A 19,947-nucleotide genomic window follows, 5' to 3' on the forward strand; every position below is an offset into this window, starting at 1 on the left:
GTTGCCAGATAAGTGGTTCACAGTGGAGAATCATTGTGCGTGATCTGAACCGCAAGGGTAGCAGGGGGGTGTTGGAGACTATCCCAGCTGTCTTCAAAACTTAATGATAACACGGCGAGATCGGGTAAATGGGATAAAAAAGATATTTTATTGTAAAAATGCACAGTTTCAATAGGTAAAATAAAACATGGTGGGTGTTTTGTTTATTTTGATTAGACAGCCATTAAGAAAAGGGAACAAATTCCCAATGGAAACAAAGTGGGAAGGACAAGAATTTCTCTGTGAATGTGTTCCTGCAGATGAACATTCATTAAAACAATTTCAACTTTCAGAGGCAGAATGAACACAATCATGCCCCACCTTCCAACGGTTACACATAAATTGAAAATACAACTAATAATGATGCTAGATAGAAAAAAACATGGCAAGATGTTGCTTATGTGCCTCATTTCACAATGATTGGAAAAAAAGGGTGAAATCATGCTTTCAAAGATATTTTACAGACTTGTTTCACGCACACAAGCACTACCAAATGAAGAAGCTGACGTTTTATTTATACTACAAATTATTTTGATGCCAAGTCTGTAGCCTTTGTCTTGGACGAACCTACGCGAATAGACTCCCTCGAATGTTGACGTGGTTTTACAGGCTGTAAAATTTGAGACTTCGATCCATTCCCGCAGAGCTGAGGAAACGAGCGTTCTCGCCGAAGGCCACCCCGCTCACCAAACCTGTGTGGTCTACAAACGCAATTCATGAACGACTGTCCCAAACGTCAGACGTCGGCCAAAGCGTCCAAAGCGGCCTCTCACCTGTGAAATTGAGGACCTCGGACCACTGTTTGCAGATGTAGACGCGGATGTCGGACCCTCCTACAGCCAGGTACGTACCACTCTGGTCAAAGACCAGGGATTTCACCTGGAAGAGCGAGAAAAGGTGAACTGTGGTCATCGGCCCAACATGACGTGGACGTCGCCGGTCCTCTTTCATGACAAAATTCCATTGAGAAATTTTGAAATAAAAGAAAGCAATGCCTTCATGACTGAAGTTCTTTTGTGCTTTCTACCTCATAGTTGTTGTCCAGTGTAATAGTCTTGAAGTTTTTCAATTTCCTCAAATCCCAGAGTTTTAGAGAGCTATCCTGTGCACCTAAGATCACAGCAAAAGAGGACAAAATATCATTTTTTAAATCAATTTTGGAGAATAAAACTGATGAGCATTTGAGGGAGGGGAAAAAACAGAAGTGGTGTTCACCAGTAGCCAGATAGTATCCGTTCTCCGAGAAAGCGATGGAGGTGACGGGACCAGAGTGACCGGGGAAGTTGGCCACGTTGGTGCGCTCCTTCAGGTCCCAGATCTTGATCTGAGAGTCAGCGGTTCCGGTACCAAAGATGAGACCGTCAGGGTGGAATTGAGCACAGGTGAGGGCTGTGAAAAATGGGAAAGTTAATACCCGTTGAAAAAAATAAAGACATTTTTTTTAAATGCTCGATTCAGAATGGCCAACACTCACCACAACCCGCACTTTCGTCCGTGACCTTTGTAAGGACTCGGCCAGTCTGGATGTCAGAAAAGGCCCAATACTGGAAAACAACAACAAGCCATTCTTTCATCCTGGCAATGAACATTTGCGCCCTCACTATATTTCACACATTATTCCATCCCGGCTACAAAGTCCGTGCTGCCCGTGAAAATACCTGATCCTCAGAGGAGCTGAGCAGGTAGTCCCCAGTGGCATGCAGGGACAATCCGGTGACGCCCGCCTCATGGGCACGCACCACTTGGACGCAGTTGCCCCCAGCGACCGACCACACGCGGATGGTGGTGTCGGGAGATGCGGAGAACACCACGGACTGACAGAGGGAAAGCACAACTCCGATAAATACGCCAGAGCGATCCCTCCAGATGTGGAAAAAGAAGACGGTAGCAACCTGAGATGGATGGTAGATGACAGATGTGACCTTCTTGGTGTGACCCTTCAGCGTGGCCACAATCTGCTCCTCGTTCTTGTCGAACACCACCACGTTCTTGTCGGCGCCGCCTAGGGAACCGCGGCGTCAGATCTTTGTTTTCCCGCAACCGAGCGAAGACCGTCTTACCGGTGAGCACTTTGTTGGTGTCTGAAGGACACAGATCCATTGCGAGAATCCCTGGCACGCTAGCACTGTGAAGACCCTGAAAGCGGGAAAAGCGCACACCTCCGTCTCAGGTTGGAAGACTTGGCCACGTGGGCAAATATTCTATCGGCGTCCAAACGGATGAATTTCACCGACGGGGACTTACGGCGTGAGAGGCCACTTGGCGGTATTTGCCCAGGTCTTCTGATCTAACCAGTTCCTCTGGAACAGTTTTTCCTCTCTGGAGAAAAAGATCATCGACGAGTTGAGACCACAACTTGACAATGATTTCCATGGCCATATTGTGCACCTTACCTTCTTTCTCTCTGTGGTGAGAATGGTGGCTTTGTCTTGAAGCTGGAAAAGCACCACAGCACTTCAGTCAAATATACCCGTCGAATCGGGGGAGGAGCCTTGACGAAATTACCTTCTGAATGATCTCTGGAGTCATGCCCACTTGCTCCCTTATCTCCATAGGTTCTCCAGCAGCACCCTGGCATGCAAAAGCGACACAAAAACAATCCGTGAGGGGGAATTTTAGCGCACGCCGCAAAATTGTTGACTCACCACGACGGCGGGTTGAGAGGCGGGCGCTGCTTGAGGCGTAATTAAACCGGCCTGAGGTTTGAGCGTGGCAAGAGCTGCGAGGGTGCGACAAATGGCGGTCACTTTTCATAAGAACGCGAGGGAACGCGCGGCTCAGGCGAAAGCTACCTTCTCTGGCCGCCGTGACCTCTTTGGTGAGTCGGGCGATGACTCTGCACGCCGCGTCGTGTTGGTAGAGGGCGTGCGACAGCTCTTGGCGAGTGGTCTGCAGCTGCTGCCTTAGGGTGAAGCTGTGGAGCATGACGGCATCCTAAAAGAGGGCACAAAGTGAGGCCGTTTCATTCAATTGCACTCTAATGACAATGTTAACGAGAAACTTTCGGGGAGTGTGGCTTGGGAGAGGATCAAATGAACAAAAGGTGACGTGTCATAAGTGAAAAGTCTTTCAAAACACATACCCATTCGTCTTGGAGGGATTTTAGAATGGCAGGAATGCTTGTTGCCGATGGTGCCTTTGGTCGGATTGGATGGGACACTGGGAGAAACGTTTCACAATGTCAGAAATCGTAACAAATAAAAAATATATCTATATACGTAGGCTTCTTATTATTCTCATCAATATTGCCACCCGGGGAAAATGTTGTCAATTGCTGTTTCCATGTAAATTCCCTTCTTTTATTAGCCACCACAAAACTGCCAGTTAATGAGTTAAGCTAAGGCTAACTTTTGAATAGAGGTCCACGGTAGCGATCGCTGTCCCCGAAAGGGTTAAATATTCCTTTCTATTCTGTGGCAAAACCTATAAGTGCCACATAGTTTTAATTACACGGCAAGGCGCAAACCAGTATCAGATGGATAACTATACCAAATTTGACCGAAAAACGGATGATCCCGAAATTTGAAGCTATGTTTACCTTTGATATCGACAAGTTGTTCCTCCGACAGCGGTTGTCCATTCATCGGGTCGGTCCCATTCTCTACGATGTACTTCTCGATGAGCCGGCGTTCAAACACTTGGCTGGAAACCGGAGAGACGCACGGGTGCTCCGGCACCTCGTTTGAAACTGAAAATGCAAGCCATTCACCATTTTGTCACTATTTGGAACCCACGACCAAAATGAACGCGGCCCATGTTGGAGTTTCGGCAACACTGCATGGCCGCTAGCCTCGGCTAATTTAGCTACTAGCCTTAGCACGGTCGCACAGTAAGCTTTTGAATACTTGCGTCAACTTACTTGCGCAAACCAACGACATTCTCCCGGTGAAGTCTTTCAAATCCCGTGTGATGAAGGTTTGGGGTGCGTTTGGTTAGTAGAATGCCGTGCGGGGCTCTTAATGTTGCGAATACTATATTTTGTGCAAGTTGGAGTTAGCACGCTCTTCTTTCATTGCCGCTCCGACCGCAACTTCTTCGGGTTGGATATCCTTGTGATTTAGGTGCTGCACTGCCACCCTGTGGTTGGGCGTAAAAACGAGGTCAAAGAAAAGCAACAACATTGGCCTGCATGAATGTACGTTCATAAAATTTCAAGATATTTATAGTGTAGCACTGATATATGAATTTTCGTGAATTCTCGAGTCTTATACATGTTAAATCTACTAATTCAAAGATACAAAGTAAAATAAGGACATTGGTTGATGTGCTAGACAAAATAATCAGTTGTGAAAGTGGTAACTTGTAGTACATATTTATTTTAAAAGGAATGATACCAGATGTCATTTTGCAAAAATAGGACAGGTTCAGCCATTTTTATCATTCGGAGGGATTTGGTGATCAGTAGTTTGTTCTTGGTTTACAGGTTACAGCATTTGGTGTGATTTCCATCCAACATTAAAACAGTTGTACATTGGCTCAAGAATGATGATAAAATCACATTGTCACATCACAGCCATTTACTGATTATTCATTGCAGTTAGACGAAAAGAACAACTTTCTTTCCTAAATTAGTAGTCAGTCAATGTTCTCTTTTGCAAGCACATATCAAATGGCCTAATAACTACTGACTACAGTCCCGTATGTACATATATAAATATCGATACGCAGCGAGCTGTGCGCGCACGCAAACACTTGGACAGATTCGGCAAATTTACAGTAACACAGTGCATATCAGGGTGGTCCTGAGGGTCTGGAGGTAGATCGCGGCGGAGAATCTCTGGCTGGAGAAACGTGTGGAACGGGAAGGATAGATAATACAGTATTCAGCTCATGCTGCAAAAAAATAAAAAAAAATACCATTCACTGACAAATAATGGCATGCGATATGGATGTCAAACCACTGGAGGTACGATGTAGGTTTTGTGGTGAAAGGCACAGGTGAGTATTTTTCTTCTCTGCCACCATCAGAAGTTGAGCTTGTGGGAAGTGTAGGTGCTGCAGGTTTCCGACGCGTCTTCGTCCAGCGGCAGCGCGCTCAAACATTGGTCGCTCCTTTTCCCATCCTTCTGGATGTGAAATTGAACGCAATCCTCGGAGGAGCGCAGGCAATCGGACGCTCCGGCCACCGGGAACAAAATCTTCCTCTCGTCCTCCTTAGACGTTTCCTGCCAAAAAGCCAATACCATCTTGGCCCGAATATAAGACGATAGGTTTTTTTTGCATTGAAATAAGACTGAATGAGAGGCAGTCGTCCTAAAATCGGGGTCTAGACGTTGTACCCATTCACAACACTATATGGTGCTAGAAACCTTTAAAGTGAATGCTGACCACTTTGATGGTTAATTAAATTGAATATCATGCTGATATTGTCATTATACAAGTATAAGTCGATTTAAAGCTTCACCATGAAGTGCACACATAAATAATCCATAAATAAGTATTTTTTTCAAACTTGAGTCTTGAAAAAGAGGTGGTCGTCTTATCATCGGGCTCGTCTTATATTCGGGCCAATACGGTAGTTGATTGGTTGCAGAAAATATCTGCATTACCTGAGTGGTGGAATTGCGACCAGGGGAGCTCAAAGTCGCCGATCTTTGCCCGTCGTTATTTTCAGCTCTGGCGTGAGCGGGAGAAAGCCGGGCTGGAGTTCCTACCACGACGGGAGAGTAACCCTGGAGAAACGACCGGCCATGAGGGGAAAAAATAATAATAATGTCGGGTTGAAAGTACGTATAAACCTCTCCTTACAGAGTGAAGCGGACTGGCCCTCGGTGTCCATTTGCTGGGGGTCCCCAGCTGCTGCCCGTGATTATAATATCCTGCGGGCTGAGGGCTCGGCGGGCTGTAGTTCTAAAAACAATAATCAGGTGAAATATGCTTGAGAAAAGAGAAAGAGAAAGATCTCCAAATAAGAAGCAAAGACTTTCAAGTGGGCCGTATTCTCATTTCGCTTCACAAATGGTGCCTCAATTGGAAGGAAATATTGAAGGAGAGGAAAGAATGGGGTTGAATGTCAGCCACCTGGCTTGCGGCTGTCGGCCCACCTGGATGTTGACGCTCTGGGCTTGGGCTTGGCCTTGGCCTTGGGGGGTGCGCTTGGCCCTCAGGCAGGCGATGATCTGGGACAGGCTGCAGTTGGGGTAGCGCTTCATGAACAGGATGAAACCAGCCAGCGACACAAACATGCCAGAGGGGACCGTGATGGACTTGAGAAGAGCTCGCCATTTGCCTCCCCTTTCTGCTCAAATCACAGAGACGCACGCCAGAGTTAGCCAAAGAGCCTTGGAGTGGAGCCTTTCGTAAATCAAAGATGAAAAGGGTCATGAACGGGTGGCTCCATGGAGTCATTTCAGCATTAGAGGGTGGAAATCAGGTGGAAAACACATTTTTCATGTTCATTGTAATGATCGAAATCTGGCAGATCCGGGTTCAAAAAACACGTAAGAAAGAAAGATTTGTACGACGAGCCACGTGGCGCGCTACTCACCGATCACCTGCAACAAGGTGGTGGACACCAGGTTGCCGTTATCGTCTCGGATCTCGTAGACGCCGTCGTGTCTGGAGCTCAGCCGGGCGACGACCACCTCGTGGACCGAGCCGTTCCCGCCCAGGGTGACCAGGCCCCGGTACCGCGCGTCGTGGTCGGTGATGTGGCCCTGGCGCATGAGCTGCACGGGGCCGCGCGGAGGCCTGGACTCAAACGATTCGTCCGAGTGTCGGGCGGGGGTAAAGATCAGGTAGGCGCGTGGCGTGGGCAGGAAGAGGGCCAGCTTCAGGGACTCTTTGGTGTAGCGGGTCACGTTGAAAGTGTACCCTGTGCGGGAAGAAGAAGAAGAAGGTGGTTCAAAGCGGGCGGCTTAACGGGCTCGCGGGCCGTCTCTCACCGCGGACGGTGAGCGTGCTGCGGGACAAGACTTTCCCCTCGGCGTCCCTCACGGTGTAGTTGCCCTGGTCGGCTTGCGTCACGCCGTCGGCCAGCCACACCTTCTTCTCCGGCAGCAGCCGGCCCCGACCGGCGGCGCCGTGACCGGCGTCGGTGCGGTTCCACAGGACGATGGGCATGGCCTCGGAGGGGGCGCCGTGGGGAGCGAACTCCAACACGAATCCGTCGTCGGGGATGCCGTGTTCGTAGGTCTCTCCGTAGCGTCGGTGGTAGGACTTGATGCATTCTGAGGGGTGATGGGAAAGAAGAAGTAGGCCTCACTGCCTGTGCGTTCTTCATGAAAACGGAAAGATGATTTGACTGAGGGGGTAAAAAAAAGAAGGCAAATTTCTCGACCAAAAAGATGCCCTATAAGCCCTAACTTGGACCAGAAGGTATTGCGCATTTTGTTCAAACTCCGATAACGAAAAGTGTCCAACCTGAAACTGTCAGACGAACCGTCTCGTAGGTGAATCCAGAAGACAGCTTGATGGAATAAAGACCCTGGTCGGCGTGGGTGACATTTTTCAGGACCAGCATCTTATCTTTGGTCCATTCAAATCGAGGGTCATTCACCTAGAAAGACGCAAGTTTATTTTCTGCGTTCACCAGAACAAAAAGAGAAACTGCAACTCCGTCCGGCTCTCACAACGGTCTTCTCCAGGAGGACCCGCCTCGGTCCCGCCGAGTTCTGCGTGAAAGTCACGGTCCTAGACGTGGAGAAGACCGGCAGACGGAATTCCTTTCCGGCACAAACCATCTGGACATCTTCTCGGTCACCTGCCAGAGTGGAGAAGGACGTCACAAACGGGCTTTGCGGATTTCCTGCTAGAAAAAGTGAAATATGGTGACATTTTGTGTGGGCTCACCCAGTACCACCCAACCTGAAAAAAAAAACAAAATGAGGTTTACTGTTTAATGATGTTTTCCATGCGCCGTCATTCAGCATACATGCAAAAATGTGGTTCTTCACTGACTCTTAATCCATTTCCCAAACCTTATTGAGCCAAACCACCTTAAAAATGACCATGGTGTTCCATGATGTTCTTAAAGTCACTATAAATCCTAAAATATTATAGCGTGACAGGGAGTCCATCATCTCGAGCAATTTATTAATGAGCGAAATCTGAATTCCACTAGAGGAGAAGCAAACGCTAACAGGTGCACAATGTGAGCCCCCTTGTGCAGACAAGATGATTTTTAGGAGAACTCACCAAGAGCGAGGGGGACGCCGCAGAGCCCTGCGAGAAGGACGCAGGGAGACATCTCCACCTATAGGACAAACAAAGAATGCCTTCAAAGATGCAGCGATGCATGGCATGGATGCAAAAGACCACGGGACGCATCCCTTCATCATCGAGCAAGGTGAAGCCACCATGTCTAACGGGCGTGAGTGACGTGCCGGCCCGATGGCTGATGACGCCCCGCTTACACAAACCACGTCCACCGACCATCCCGGACGATGACTTTTCGATGATCCATAATTCAAAACAGTTGGCACCCACCTGCAGAATACGCTGGTAGCGAAGCCTCGGGAATTTTTCCACATGAATAGTAAGGAGAAAAGAAATGTGTAAGGTTGATACGATGCGCGCATGCGCAATGGCTCGCTCCTGTTATTTACGGCGACGTGTCGCTTGTATTCTCCAAAAGTTTGTACGCTAAAAGAACCGAGCAATTCGTGACGGCGTTTGAATGAATTACGCAGCTTGCGTAAATACGGATTCACGGCGCGGCGTACTCATAGAGTATATATCACCACATCAATAGCAAAACAACAACAACAAATCAAATCATCCTAAAATATCATACAAAATACTCATATCCGGACATTCAGACCAACAAAAGCCCCATATTTACAAACAGGGGAATCGAGAGTATGCCCCCAAGCCTGGATAAAACAGTGGGCGAATTTACAATGCATGAAAGGCATAAATGTGAAGTTATTGAATTGAATGCTTTTATTGTCATCATACAAGTATAATGACATTGCTGTACAAATAATGTGCTATTTGGTTTTTAGCAAGCATTTACAGTCTGAGCTGATACTAAAGGCTGAAGCCTGCCCTCTATTATTATTATTCTTTTAAAAATTATATTACAATAAACTACAAGCGATCGATAACGTAAAACACCCAGCTTGTGAAACAGATTCTAAAATAGGTATACTACGTATATTGTTCCGATTCAAGATGGCATTACGACCAAGCCTTGCGAAATGCAGTAAATATTGTTCATTTTAACCGAAAAGGTGAAGCACGACATAAATTACGCAGCGGCTCATTCAGCTACATTATCCGTCATAATATTTAAAAATTCATAGTACTATTCCCCAATCTTTCTTTGGCTGTAATACTCCCTCCCTCATAAGAAAACTGAAATTGAACACACAACACTCACTTTACGGGCCACACAAACTGATGTGGCGGTCAGGATTTGGCCCGCGGGCCGTAGTTTTGATCTAGGATTTGAGCATTTAATTTGTGCCTGTTACGACACGTTACTAATAAAAGAACAGGCATATACTACACATTATTTAACAGTGTAATTTAATAAACAATGAGATAAAATGAGGTCATTTTGTCGAAATGTACCATACATATAAAGTGATATCATTAATGCATCTCTAGATATAATCACAAGAATGATCCTCATCTGATTCACATATTAATAATAATTGTGTCGTGTGCAGTTTGCGCATGTTTTTACGCAGACGTGACCACGCCCATAGAAGAAAAAAGCCTCGCCCAATTGTTTTTTCCTGACTGTAAAAATCCATTTGATTCGGATCGCAAAAGGCGTACGTATGGCATAACCGAGTACAAGTTGGAGTCCAATTGCCCAATTTGACTGGCCCTTTTTGTCCGCCTGCATTGAATGAAGTCCGAGTCGCCGTGTTGTTTCTCTCAAGGTCATGTTTCTCGCATTCCTTCTCCTACCATGTTTTCTCTGTGGTGAGTTAAAGCAGCTGTCTCACACACACACAGACACACACAGACCACTACGACTGCATCACGACTAGTTCTACAATTGTCGTTGTGATATGAATGTACGTATACGTCAAAGGTGGAGTTGCTTCGTCCCACAAGTGGCCTTATGTCATAACTGTGCATGACACACACTTTCTAGTTGGTGTTTTGGGTTTAGCGAGCTAGCAGCATAAAAATGCCTACTAGTTAGTATGGAAAAAAATCCAGATACATATACGCAAAAAAAGTCGTGGTACAGTTGAAAAAAAACAAGTTTAAAACGGAATTATTCTACCACTAGCTCTCTCTGCTGGCTAAATTGGATCGCGCAGGCAACCGTAAAAAATAATAATGGAATTAATTGAATTTAGTCAGTATATAAATGCAGGCAACCGTAAAGTTAATTAATATAATTACTAAAAGTTAGTATGAAAAAAATCCATATATGCAAAAAAGTCGTGTTAGAGTTTAAAAAAACACGTTTAAAAAGGAACCATAGCACCAACTAAGTCCCTCTGCTGGCTAACTCGGAACGTGCAGGCAACCGTAAAGTTCATGGATGGAATTAATAGTCAGAATTTAAAAAAAATCAATATGTAAATAACAATAATCATCGGTATATAAAGGCGTTAGGGCTTACGTGTTGACGTTCCGACTTGACCGTCCTTTTGTTTCCAATTGCAGGCACCTTGGCGTATGAAGTGTGCTACGGTGAAGCACTTCGCTTTCCACGGCAATATTCCACCGATGTATTCAAAGGGAAGCTTTACTTCACTCCCAAGAATGGTCAAGGAAAGAGACTGGTGTTAGAAAATGGCACGGTGGGGATTTTAAGACCATGTCAGATTTCAAAACATTGAAAAGTCACGTAAAGCACCCCAAAAATACAATTTAGGTCACTTTTTGCCGCAGTCTCAATTCAGCGATACGCTAATGATCCAAATTGCATTTAGGAAAAGTGAAAGAAAAAGAAAAACGATGTAAAGTGTCTTTGTTTTTCAGCCTCTCGAGCCACGACTGAAAATGAACTCCGGAAGTCTCACTTTGTTTCACCTGACGGAAAAGGACAGCGGATATTTTACCGTTCCGTTCAGCACCATCATATATATAGGACGTCTCACACTGAAGGTTTTAGGTAAGCTCCGCCCACATTGACACTATCTGTTTAACAGAAAAAATACCTTTCTGCTACCTACTGTGCAAATAAGTCAACACATTTGTAATGACCATATTTTTGGACTATAAGTCGCACTAGCCAGATATAAACAATATCTACGAGTCACACTGGAGTACAAGTTGCAATTTTGGGGGGCACCTTTTTTTCAATCAGAAACCAAGAACAAATATTATACATTTTTTCCACAACTCTTGCCAAAAAAAGACACAACGTGACAAGCTGTTGGCAGTCATAGTGAGAAAAAAAATCAAAGATACAACCAAACTATGAAAAAGTGCAACTTATAGTCCAGAAAATACGGTGTGTAAATGCCCACAAGAGGGTCTTTATGGCTAAATTTTAACCCAGATGGCGCTAGAATGAAAAGTGCAATGGTCAAGGTATTTTCGGCCAAAAGTTTTTTTATTAAGAGACGGAAACGGCAAACAACAATGGCGGCTGCTCACAGTTGTGGCAAAAATCAATGTTTTTTTCTGGGTGGGTGATACTAGACTAACAGTTGTTTCCCATCTTCCATTAGAATGCGCCGATGATGTACAGATGCTTTACCACCATAAGTATCGCCTCAATCTTCCTAGCCACGCGGAAATCGTGGAATTTTACAAGATTGAGCCGGCGGCGGACCAAGCCGTGACCCTTTGGAATCGGAGCGACCCCCAAAGCTCGTCCAGGGGCCAGGTCAACGAATACGGCTGGGAGATGTCCGACCTGACGCAGGCTGACAACGGCTACTACAACATTCGGAAAAAAGACCACACTTTGCTGATGAGGAAAAAGATCACGGTGCAAGGTGGCTATCGCTAGCAGACATTTACAGTAATACCTCGCTTACGGTGGTGAAAACGCAGTTTCCCAGACCTGCCGCCATAGGCCGATGACCGGGTGTTTGTGGGGTCGATTTCATATTATTTGGACTTTTAAAGCCCTCTCTGCGTTATTATTTAACCCTCGAAGGTAGACAACGCCCCCTATCGGCGGCTGAAATTCTCTCCGACGGCGACTTGCCCTTCGTTGCTCGTATTATCGTTCCTGACCCGACTCCTTCCCTTCTCTATCCCGCGCAGAGCACACCAAAACCTTCCACCCCCCGGAGGAAACTCATTTCAAGATGCATTTCCCAGTGGTCTTCATGCCGTGGGATGTCAGCTTCGAACCCATCGTGGACGATTACGACGAACCCAAATATCTCATGCACGGCGGACGTGCTCACCAAAACAGGGATCTACGGTCCGCCTCTTCACTGGAGGAAAGATTATTCTTCGAATACGACCGCCTGGAGATCGTTCCGGTGAAGCTCGGCGATTCCGGCGTCTACAAATTCCGAGACGCCGAGGGAAACATGGCGTTTCGGGCCAACGTGCAAGTGGAAGAGGGTGAGAGTCCGCCCGGGTTTTTCCCCTTCCCTCCGGCGCGACTGGACTCACCGGACGCGGCTCCGTTTCGACAGTACCGACGCCGGCGTACGTCTACGTGGTGATCGTGGGGGTTGTGGTTGCCGCCGTGGCCATCTGCTGTTGCTGCTGCAGGAAATGCTGCTGTAAAAAGAAATCGGCCAAAACTCCCGCCGCGGCGCAGGAAGGGGCGCCGGCGCCGGCCACGTATTACCACGTAAGGTGCACGTAGCGGTCGCGTCGCACGGGCTCTGCTGTGGCTTTTTAAAAGTCCCCCTTTTCACGGCAGGGCACGGATCCGGCGACGGGACCATCTTACTCGGCGCCCCCACCCGCCGTCACGTACTCGTACCAGCCCGCCAACCCCGTCTTACCGAGGGAACCCTCCCCCGCGCCCCCATCTTTTGGAGCTCCCGTAAGGTTTTTTGGGTTGCAGCACCATGTGACGTACTGGCTTTTTCTGGGTTTTGGGCTTCAAAGAAAATAAGCCTTTAGGTCACATGCCTCGAAGCGATTCCGCCGAGGGCCGCAGTGGGTCCTGGTCTTTGTTCCAACCGATCCAGTGCCGACATTTTAACCAATCAGGTGTCTTCTAAAATAAGTAGCACCTGACTTCAATGCATACCTGTCGACCTCTGCCGATAACTGCCCTTATAAATGATTATGATTCCCCTTACAAACCCCCCAAAAACCTTACAAACACCGTACGACTCGTACACTGTTGACAGGTATGTTAATGTACTGATTACACTTGCAAAAGGTATCCTCTTGTTGGAATGAAAACCTGCACCCACTGCGGACCTTTAAGGACCGGTTTGACAGCCCTGCTTTAGGTCATAATCTAGCAGGTAACCTTTTGTACCGCAAAATGATTGACATACTTGTCAGAGTGACAGGCTTGCAAAAAAAGTTGCAACGGCATCTACTCAAGCCGAATACTTCAAGGAAAGCATTTTAAGAGATTGACTAAAAAAACAAGTATTTTCTTCCCCTAAACACTCCTTAACACACACATTCTCTTTGACTTACAGGCATACAACAGAGTGGATGTCCATCCCGACCCAACCCCCACACAGCTGGAGGTAAACACCCACTGGACACGTGGCCATTTTGTTTTGTCCAAATCTAATTTGTCGACAAATGGTGAGCTATTGTTCAGTGGTACTTACATTTTGTCTTCCCAGGCGGCTCCGGCTCCGAATCCCACTTGGACTCCGTCGGCAGCGCCGGCTTTGCCCCCCGCGGACGTCGACGACGGCCCCAAGTTTGAACTGAAAGGTCTTCGCTTCTTTTCGGCTCCTCCGCTCTCGGACGATTCCACCTTCGTCAGTGTTTACACCTCCAATAAACTCAACTTCTGAGGAGCGTGCCACGTCCACGGCACTACTGCAGGTACGTACTGTACTGTACCGCACGCACGCCCCGGAGAGCGGTGCAAGAAAATTCCCATTTGAGTGTTGTTGAGGTTTTTGCCTTTGTGTCACTTGTCCGTGTGATTAGCCATTCATTTCACCTGGTGTCACCCAGCTGTGCTTCATTGTCTTGTCAAAAGCTGCCTCGTTAAGTACGCTCAATTCCAGTCACCGTCTCTCTTAGTGCGCTAAATATGCTTTTTTTTTTACAATATACCTCAGGATTGCGTCGTCGTACGTAGCCCTTAAGTCAAATCCATTTCAAGTGTAAAAGCTGGCATGTTTCAGCGCCATTGACGGCCATGGACGTCCCCTCGGGTTGGATTTGGACTTTGATCAATGGCAGCCTGAGCTAGTACTTCAAAACAAATGACTGCGGTACATCTGGAGTGAGCAGAGCCTCACGTCCGTTGCTTTCTTTGGACAGGGGAAAACGAGGCGTCAATTTGGCGGAGCCCCGACGGATGAAAAGCATGGAAAGGAACGCCGCCCGTGGCCTTTGTATGGTCCATCCCGCAAACTCATCTCACGGATGCAGAACACAATTCCTGCGCATGTTCCATCAGAAAATAGATTAAGAAATCATTCGCAAATGATCGCCCCGTGAGAAAGGAAAGAGAAAATCGGCCCCAAATTGAGATTCCGACGGTATTAAAAGGTGCTGCAAAATGGCGACCGCGTCCCCAAAAAATGCACGGGTCTAAGTTTAACCGTAGAGGACCAATTTAGCACTTAAAGCGGCTTCCTTTTGCCATTTGCTCGTTATTCCACTCAAAACAATGCACGCGGGAACGCCCACTTTTTCCCAGTCATTCTGGTTGTGACATCACAACGACAACCAGTGTTTACAGAATGTCCGATCACGTGGCAATAACAGAATTGTTGGAAGCGACCCAATGTGCTGATGACACCCAAACAAAATTGCTCATTAAGCCTTTTCTGTCACGTTTTGGGATGAAATATGGTCCCAATATTTCATTTCAAGTCTTTCTGTCCATGGTTTGGAAGGATTTGCATCCAAAATATGGCCTCCTATCATTTGAAAGTCACTCATTGTCACGCTGTTTTTTATATTATTTTTTTTTTTTAACACAGCTAAAGGCATCAGTTGACTCCAAGTCATTCTGCGTCATTGACGTTTGAAGCTGTCGACGGCTGGGGACGCTTAAGATCAAAATGGCGACGAGCCAGTGTAATCACGTTACCGTTAAGTGTTGCTTCGTGTCGGCATGTAAGACGCGCTCTTGTTCACGTGGCGAGGCCTCAGGTCACATTCGCCCAGGCCAAAATGGCCTCGGCGCTCGGGGAACGTCGCACGTCGCGTCTCGCTAACTTCATCTAGATTAGAATATAAGAATATGCACGGCGTTTGATGTATGCTGTTACTAATGCTCTTTCATAACTCAGCTTTAAATGAGTCATTTTAGAACCAATGTCAAATGGTGTCTGAATTGTGTCATTGTTACTGGTTTTGATGTCAAAGGCAAACTCCGATCACAGGACCAATCATAAGGCAAAAAAAAAAAAAAAAATCAAGCAAAACAACACTTCTTGTGCCTATCATTTTAGAAAGCAAAAAATAAATAAAATGTAGCCGATAGCTTTTTCGAGTCCTCCTGTCGCATTGAATGGACCCAAGAATCTTTAAACAGAAGCTCAAATCACCCATTTTAAGGTCAGGGTGAACATACTACCTCATTTTTTGGACAAGCTTAGCGCTGTTTTTTCGTTGAAATCCAAGCCAAAACTCACACCGTACTGCCTTTTCATAACCGGTGTTGTATGTTATGTTAAATCTTCCTGCACTTGTCTTTTCTTTTCCTTTGCATTTTTTGTGGAAATGGAAAATTGTTGCATCTAACTCCAGTGTACATTAAAGCCACTAATGCCTGTTGACTTCTCGCCATTCTTTTTGACATGATTCAACCCTATTTTATTCTATTCACTCGCTTAACTGGTTGACAGGGTAGGCCTTTTTCAAAAATATTTGGAGCTGACGCCACAATGAATTCACTGGATTTGCATGAGTGGAATTATACCAGAATTTGGAGAGTAAACGTGGGCCGTCCTAAGAGCGAGAATGCCAAGTGGGCTCGTCTTTGCTGCATTTTTAGGTCAACTCGAGCGCTCGCGCTGTCCAAACAACAGCGGCCGCAGCGGGGTCACGCCGACCTAAACGTCCGCGCCGGTTGCTATTAAGCTGACGATGCCGGAATCTACGGAATCGCGAAAGGCACTCACTCACTTGTGAACTCGTGATGGGAAATCCACTTTATTGCCCACAAGGCCACGGGATGGCGTCGGAGCTGGCTCCGTTTTTTTCCCCTCGCCGACGACTTCAGTTGCTCTTCTTCTTTTCCACCGCCCTGACTCGGCCCTCCAGGTTCTTGAGGCGATGCTCCACGGCGGAGGCGACCTTGACGCCGCGGTCCGAGCCGGAGGTGAACATGCCCACCAGGACGTAGCCCAGCACCAGGGCGCCCAGCCGCACGGCCGTCAGGTCGGAGCCGGCGCCGGCGTCGCCGACGATGGCCAGGAAGAGCCACAGCGCCGCCGCCATTTTCACCAACCAGAAGACGTGGCGCAGCGTGTCGAAGGCCAGGCGCAGGAGGACGTTCAGGAACCAGTAGGCCAGGAGGGCCAGGACCCCCCACTGGGCCGCCGACGTCACGCCCTCCGGCGTGAAGCGAGGAAGCGCCGAGGCCGCTGAAAGGTCAAGAGGTCAGCGGCACACGTTGGGGACGGAAGGGCCGTCGGTCGGCGGCTCACCGTCAAATCCCGCCACCCTGAGGATCTCGGCCACGTACACGGCGATGACGTTGAGGCCGGCGGCCACTCCTTCGGCCAGAAAGCGGACCACCGTGCCCAGGAACTGAAAAAAAAAAAGATCCTTTTAGCTCCACCTGGATATCATTCATCAAAGCGTTAACGATAACCATTTATTTTGAACCAATTGAGGGGACTCATTTGGCTCCCATTGCTGGAGATGTCCAATCCGCTTTGAACGGGAAGGGCGAAAGAGCACCCGCTATTCGCCCTTCCCACTCAAAATATGAATATTTTCAAAGCAACGGAGTTTGAAGAAGCAAGACGCGTCGACTTGGGCCAACAGCTGTGCTTGTTCGGAGTGAAAACAGCTGCCGCCATCTATTCCTGTTCTCACACGCCGTCGCCGTCACACACACACACACACGCACACACACACTCAGGGAAGTGGCATTGCTCAAGGTCAAGGCTAGCTAGCTAGCTAGCCTTGAACCGCTTCCACTTCCATAAGTCAACTTCAATTCCCCCAAAAAACATGTTTTTCTTTTTTCTTTTTGACTATTCTCCTTAGCATGAAGCTAAACAAAGTTTAACATTAGGATCAAACTGTTGTGTAGCATATGAATCCCAATTTGCGACTTAAGGCCAAGCGTTTGCTCCATGTTGTTCTCCAGTAGTCGGCTGCTATCTGATACTTGCGTCCCTCTCACGGCTAAGAACACCATGTGGTGACAAGGTGCCCTTGCTCAAAATTAAAGCCAGAAGCCCCCCGGAAAATACCATATACTATACACGTCTTTAAAATACTCTATAAACAGAAGGACAAGTGAGGCCTTCGTTTAGCAATCATATCCTACGCCACAACGTTCCCCGACAAAAAAACACAAGAGGAACAAAACAAAGAGCTTTAAGGGAACCAAAAAATAGATATGTAGCCTATTTAAATGTCATTGATATGTAAGAAAACATTTCTCCCTTATATCAATATGACGTCCCATTAACTAAATGGCGCCTTAGGCAACCGCCTAGCTTGCGTATGCTATTCACTCTTTCACAAGGTCGGTCGGGGCAGCCACATGGCGAGGAATAATGCCTGGGTCGGATTTCAAATTTAGATGTGATCGGAAATGTTCTGTCTTGTCATGAACGTATCGAGTGGCATAAAAATAAAAAATAAACGGAATGGCGTCACCTGAGCCTGCGGTGTGAACATAGCCTAATTGTGTGTCCAATTGAAAAGCACTATCCAAATCCAAGTCAGTATTAACCTGTTAATGAGCACAGATGCTCAAGTGGAAGCCAGTAGGAGGATTCTTACCATGGCCACAGAATTGACGTTCTCCTGACCCAGAAGTGACACTAGAGACAACAGTGCACGCTGGGAATGGAGTGCGGTGCAGTGAGTAGATGAGAAAGAGAACCCAAGTGAGGAGGAGGAGAAGGGGAGAACAAAAAACAAAAGGGAAAAAAAAAACAAGCACGTTGCACAGGACACATGAAAGAGGTCTGATTAGTGATCAGGTGAGCTGGCATCCAACAAGAGGAGCCTCAGAGCCGGCCAAAGGAGCACAAGATAACATTTTAGGCACAAACTAACGGGATCTTTAAACCTCGGATGAAATATTAACTTAAGTCTAGTCATTTTTGCTTGACAAGTTAAAGCAACAAATAAATGAAGTGAGGCCAAAAGTCTTGAAACAAATGGGGCGGCGTGCAAAAGATGGTTGAAGATGGAAGACCCCTGTCCAATATGAACGTCAGCAGTTAAAGAATCAAGCAAGCAAATAAACTTGCTGCTTAAAAAGGGCAAATGCAATAGTTGGACTTTTGGAAAGCAAAGCGTACGTATCATTTTTGGATTTTTGATGCCAAATACCGTTGAGAAGGGGCATTTTTTTTCTCGGGCCGGCTCTGTGGCACAAGTTAGTTAGTTCCTTATTAGTTAGTTAGTACAACGGAGTTGATTAAAAACCAAAGAATGAGCAGACATATTTGCTAAAGTAGCTGGTCCTTTTACCTCTGCGGTTGATCGGACGACGCCAATTCCAACGAGGGACTCCGCGTACCGGTGGAACTCCTGGCTGCTTCCGTGGAGGATTCCCCGCAGGCTGGCCGTCATCGGTCGGCTCTCTTTTCCAGTCCCCCCCGCCGACGCCGACGACGACGACTCCGACTTGTGCTCGGCTCCGACATGGACGATCGCCGAAGCCACGAGAAGTAGGATGCAATACGGCCGCAAAGAAGGGAGCGCAAGGCGGACAAGAGACGTCATCTTCGCTCAGTTTTCCAGCAGGAAAATGAGTTATGAAGATGCCAAATGGAAAAGATGCAGAGCCGGTCGAGCGGGCTGTGTGACTCAAGTCGAACCCGACCCAGGCATACAAAGTTGCAAAGCAAAAATATATATATTAAGCAACGGTCGAAAGCAGTCAAGAACACAAGGGAAGTTTGTGTCTTGAAATAATGCGTGTTTAAGAGTCGCCTATTTAATTTTAAACCTTGGCGACGTTGCAGATATCCTAGCTTACTTCTAACCGCTAAGCGCCCGCTTATTTGGGGTTAGAGAACTTTCTATTTTGGGGCAAACCTAAACAAAAAAAACAAAAAAAAGACTCAAGTTGGCTGATTTATGTTTCAAAAGTCTTGCCGAAAACGACGCCAAAGGGAAAAATAGCCGTGGCTCGGAGCTGACCACGAGTCTACTAAATGTGATTTTAGCTCGGAGCCGATAAGAATAGTAAAACAAAAAAATCAAAATGAAGCTGCTGAGATATGAAGTAAAGCGGCAGCTCCAGTAAAGTCGAGTATATTCCAACCGTGGCTGCGGTGGTTAGCCGTTTAATCACACGAAACGAAGGCGACGTGTGACTCCTCGAAGCCCAAGGATTGACACAGAGGTGCATTGTGGGACTTGCAGTCTGTATTGCGAACTCATCTTCCGGCCACGTATCATGACGTCATTTATTACGTTGACAAGCAAGTCGGAAACTTCTTTTCAATTGCAATTATGTACTCCGCAACAAAGTTTGTTGGGAAATTTTATCTGCAAGATTAACCGGGCCATAAAGACATGTTTTTTTCTTTTAAAGCTAAATCTTCCTTTGAGAAAATAATTGGAATTCGGAGCAATTGTTACACCCAACTACGCTTGAGTCTATAGTAACAGTTATAGATATTAGTGCCAGAAAAATGACGGCGCCCATGTTTCGCTGTTTTTGTTAACGTTGTTTAAACGCGACTTTCTTCAGTATCAAAGATCTAAGAAATACGC

The 19,947-nt window shown here is 46.8% G+C and overlaps 4 protein-coding genes across 16 annotated transcripts; 1 reads left to right on the forward strand and 3 right to left on the reverse strand.

Annotated features, from left to right (window-relative positions):
• Positions 1 to 125: 125 nt before the first annotated feature.
• prpf19 (pre-mRNA processing factor 19) lies at positions 126 to 4,118 on the reverse strand. The gene is made up of 16 exons (XM_077609516.1): positions 3,899 to 4,118; positions 3,578 to 3,727; positions 3,122 to 3,198; positions 2,832 to 2,973; positions 2,685 to 2,758; positions 2,545 to 2,610; positions 2,433 to 2,474; positions 2,284 to 2,358; positions 2,100 to 2,175; positions 1,932 to 2,041; positions 1,698 to 1,853; positions 1,514 to 1,583; positions 1,255 to 1,428; positions 1,067 to 1,149; positions 813 to 918; positions 126 to 740 (listed from the first exon to the last, which is right to left on the reverse strand). Exons 1-16 carry the CDS (start codon positions 3,915 to 3,917, stop codon positions 643 to 645), a joined length of 1,518 nt encoding a protein of 505 aa, XP_077465642.1. The 5' UTR covers positions 3,918 to 4,118; the 3' UTR covers positions 126 to 642.
• A 217-nt stretch (positions 4,119 to 4,335) lies between these two features.
• Positions 4,336 to 13,964, reverse strand: LOC144082790 (uncharacterized). Of its 10 annotated transcripts, none has more exons than XM_077610194.1 (14): positions 13,668 to 13,964; positions 12,532 to 12,624; positions 12,318 to 12,418; positions 10,571 to 10,699; positions 8,176 to 8,233; positions 7,831 to 7,845; positions 7,611 to 7,741; positions 7,402 to 7,537; positions 6,924 to 7,208; positions 6,527 to 6,853; positions 6,084 to 6,277; positions 5,788 to 5,889; positions 5,589 to 5,711; positions 4,336 to 5,225 (listed from the first exon to the last, which is right to left on the reverse strand). In XM_077610194.1, exons 5-14 carry the CDS (start codon positions 8,225 to 8,227, stop codon positions 5,004 to 5,006), a joined length of 1,587 nt encoding a protein of 528 aa, XP_077466320.1. In that variant the 5' UTR covers positions 8,228 to 8,233; positions 10,571 to 10,699; positions 12,318 to 12,418; positions 12,532 to 12,624; positions 13,668 to 13,964; the 3' UTR covers positions 4,336 to 5,003. The 10 variants fall into 10 exon arrangements, with proteins under 10 accessions (XP_077466320.1, XP_077466319.1, XP_077466324.1 ...); XM_077610193.1 differs by having other exon boundaries at positions 12,532 to 12,627; XM_077610198.1 differs by lacking the exon at positions 7,831 to 7,845 and having other exon boundaries at positions 12,532 to 12,627.
• Positions 9,682 to 15,806, forward strand: LOC144082791 (uncharacterized). 3 transcript variants are annotated; one of them, XM_077610205.1, is made up of 10 exons: positions 9,682 to 9,780; positions 10,615 to 10,751; positions 10,933 to 11,065; positions 11,628 to 11,897; positions 12,172 to 12,480; positions 12,555 to 12,715; positions 12,788 to 12,913; positions 13,530 to 13,580; positions 13,683 to 13,890; positions 14,338 to 15,806. In XM_077610205.1, the coding sequence occupies exons 3-9, from the start codon at positions 10,954 to 10,956 to the stop codon at positions 13,857 to 13,859; spliced, it is 1,206 nt and encodes a 401-aa protein (XP_077466331.1). In that variant the 5' UTR covers positions 9,682 to 9,780; positions 10,615 to 10,751; positions 10,933 to 10,953; the 3' UTR covers positions 13,860 to 13,890; positions 14,338 to 15,806. The 3 variants fall into 3 exon arrangements, with proteins under 3 accessions (XP_077466331.1, XP_077466329.1, XP_077466330.1); XM_077610203.1 differs by having other exon boundaries at positions 9,685 to 9,915; XM_077610204.1 differs by having other exon boundaries at positions 9,685 to 9,915; positions 15,006 to 15,806.
• A 357-nt stretch (positions 15,807 to 16,163) lies between these two features.
• LOC144082792 (BRI3-binding protein-like) lies at positions 16,164 to 19,594 on the reverse strand. 2 transcript variants are annotated; one of them, XM_077610206.1, is made up of 4 exons: positions 18,694 to 19,594; positions 17,995 to 18,054; positions 16,680 to 16,782; positions 16,164 to 16,616 (listed from the first exon to the last, which is right to left on the reverse strand). In XM_077610206.1, exons 1-4 carry the CDS (start codon positions 18,946 to 18,948, stop codon positions 16,249 to 16,251), a joined length of 786 nt encoding a protein of 261 aa, XP_077466332.1. In that variant the 5' UTR covers positions 18,949 to 19,594; the 3' UTR covers positions 16,164 to 16,248. The 2 variants fall into 2 exon arrangements, with proteins under 2 accessions (XP_077466332.1, XP_077466333.1); XM_077610207.1 differs by lacking the exon at positions 17,995 to 18,054 and having other exon boundaries at positions 18,694 to 19,589.
• Positions 19,595 to 19,947: the final 353 nt, after the last annotated feature.

The sequence above is a fragment of the Stigmatopora argus genome, chromosome 9 (assembly GCF_051989625.1).
Source record: "Stigmatopora argus isolate UIUO_Sarg chromosome 9, RoL_Sarg_1.0, whole genome shotgun sequence".
Taxonomy (NCBI): Eukaryota; Metazoa; Chordata; class Actinopteri; order Syngnathiformes; family Syngnathidae; genus Stigmatopora; species Stigmatopora argus.

Bases quoted from the DNA above. Each gene is read 5' to 3' on its own strand.
- LOC144082790 (XM_077610195.1), bottom strand. From the start codon at position 8,227: ATGTCTCCCTGCGTCCTTCTCGCAGGGCTCTGCGGCGTCCCCCTCGCT. The intron at 7,209-7,401 runs GTTGGACACTTT...ATCACCCCTCAG, and splicing joins GGTTCGTCTGACAGTTTCAG to AATGCATCAAGTCCTACCAC. The intron at 5,890-6,083 runs GTGGGCCGACAG...TATTGTTTTTAG, and splicing joins CCCAGAGCGTCAACATCCAG to AACTACAGCCCGCCGAGCCC.
- prpf19 (XM_077609516.1), bottom strand. The intron at 2,974-3,121 runs GTATGTGTTTTG...GCCCTCTTTTAG, and splicing joins AATCCCTCCAAGACGAATGG to GATGCCGTCATGCTCCACAG. The intron at 741-812 runs GTGAGAGGCCGC...TTGCGTTTGTAG, and splicing joins CGAGGTCCTCAATTTCACAG to ACCACACAGGTTTGGTGAGC.
- LOC144082791 (XM_077610203.1), top strand. From the start codon at position 9,876: ATGTTTCTCGCATTCCTTCTCCTACCATGTTTTCTCTGTG. The intron at 11,066-11,627 runs GTAAGCTCCGCC...ATCTTCCATTAG, and splicing joins TCTCACACTGAAGGTTTTAG to AATGCGCCGATGATGTACAG. The intron at 12,914-13,529 runs GTAAGGTTTTTT...TTTGACTTACAG, and splicing joins CCCCATCTTTTGGAGCTCCC to GCATACAACAGAGTGGATGT.
- LOC144082792 (XM_077610206.1), bottom strand. From the start codon at position 18,948: ATGACGTCTCTTGTCCGCCTTGCGCTCCCTTCTTTGCGGCCGTATTGC. The intron at 18,055-18,693 runs GTAAAAGGACCA...CTCCATTCCCAG, and splicing joins TCGTCCGATCAACCGCAGAG to CGTGCACTGTTGTCTCTAGT. The intron at 16,783-17,994 runs GTAAGAATCCTC...TTTTTTTTTCAG, and splicing joins ACGTCAATTCTGTGGCCATG to TTCCTGGGCACGGTGGTCCG.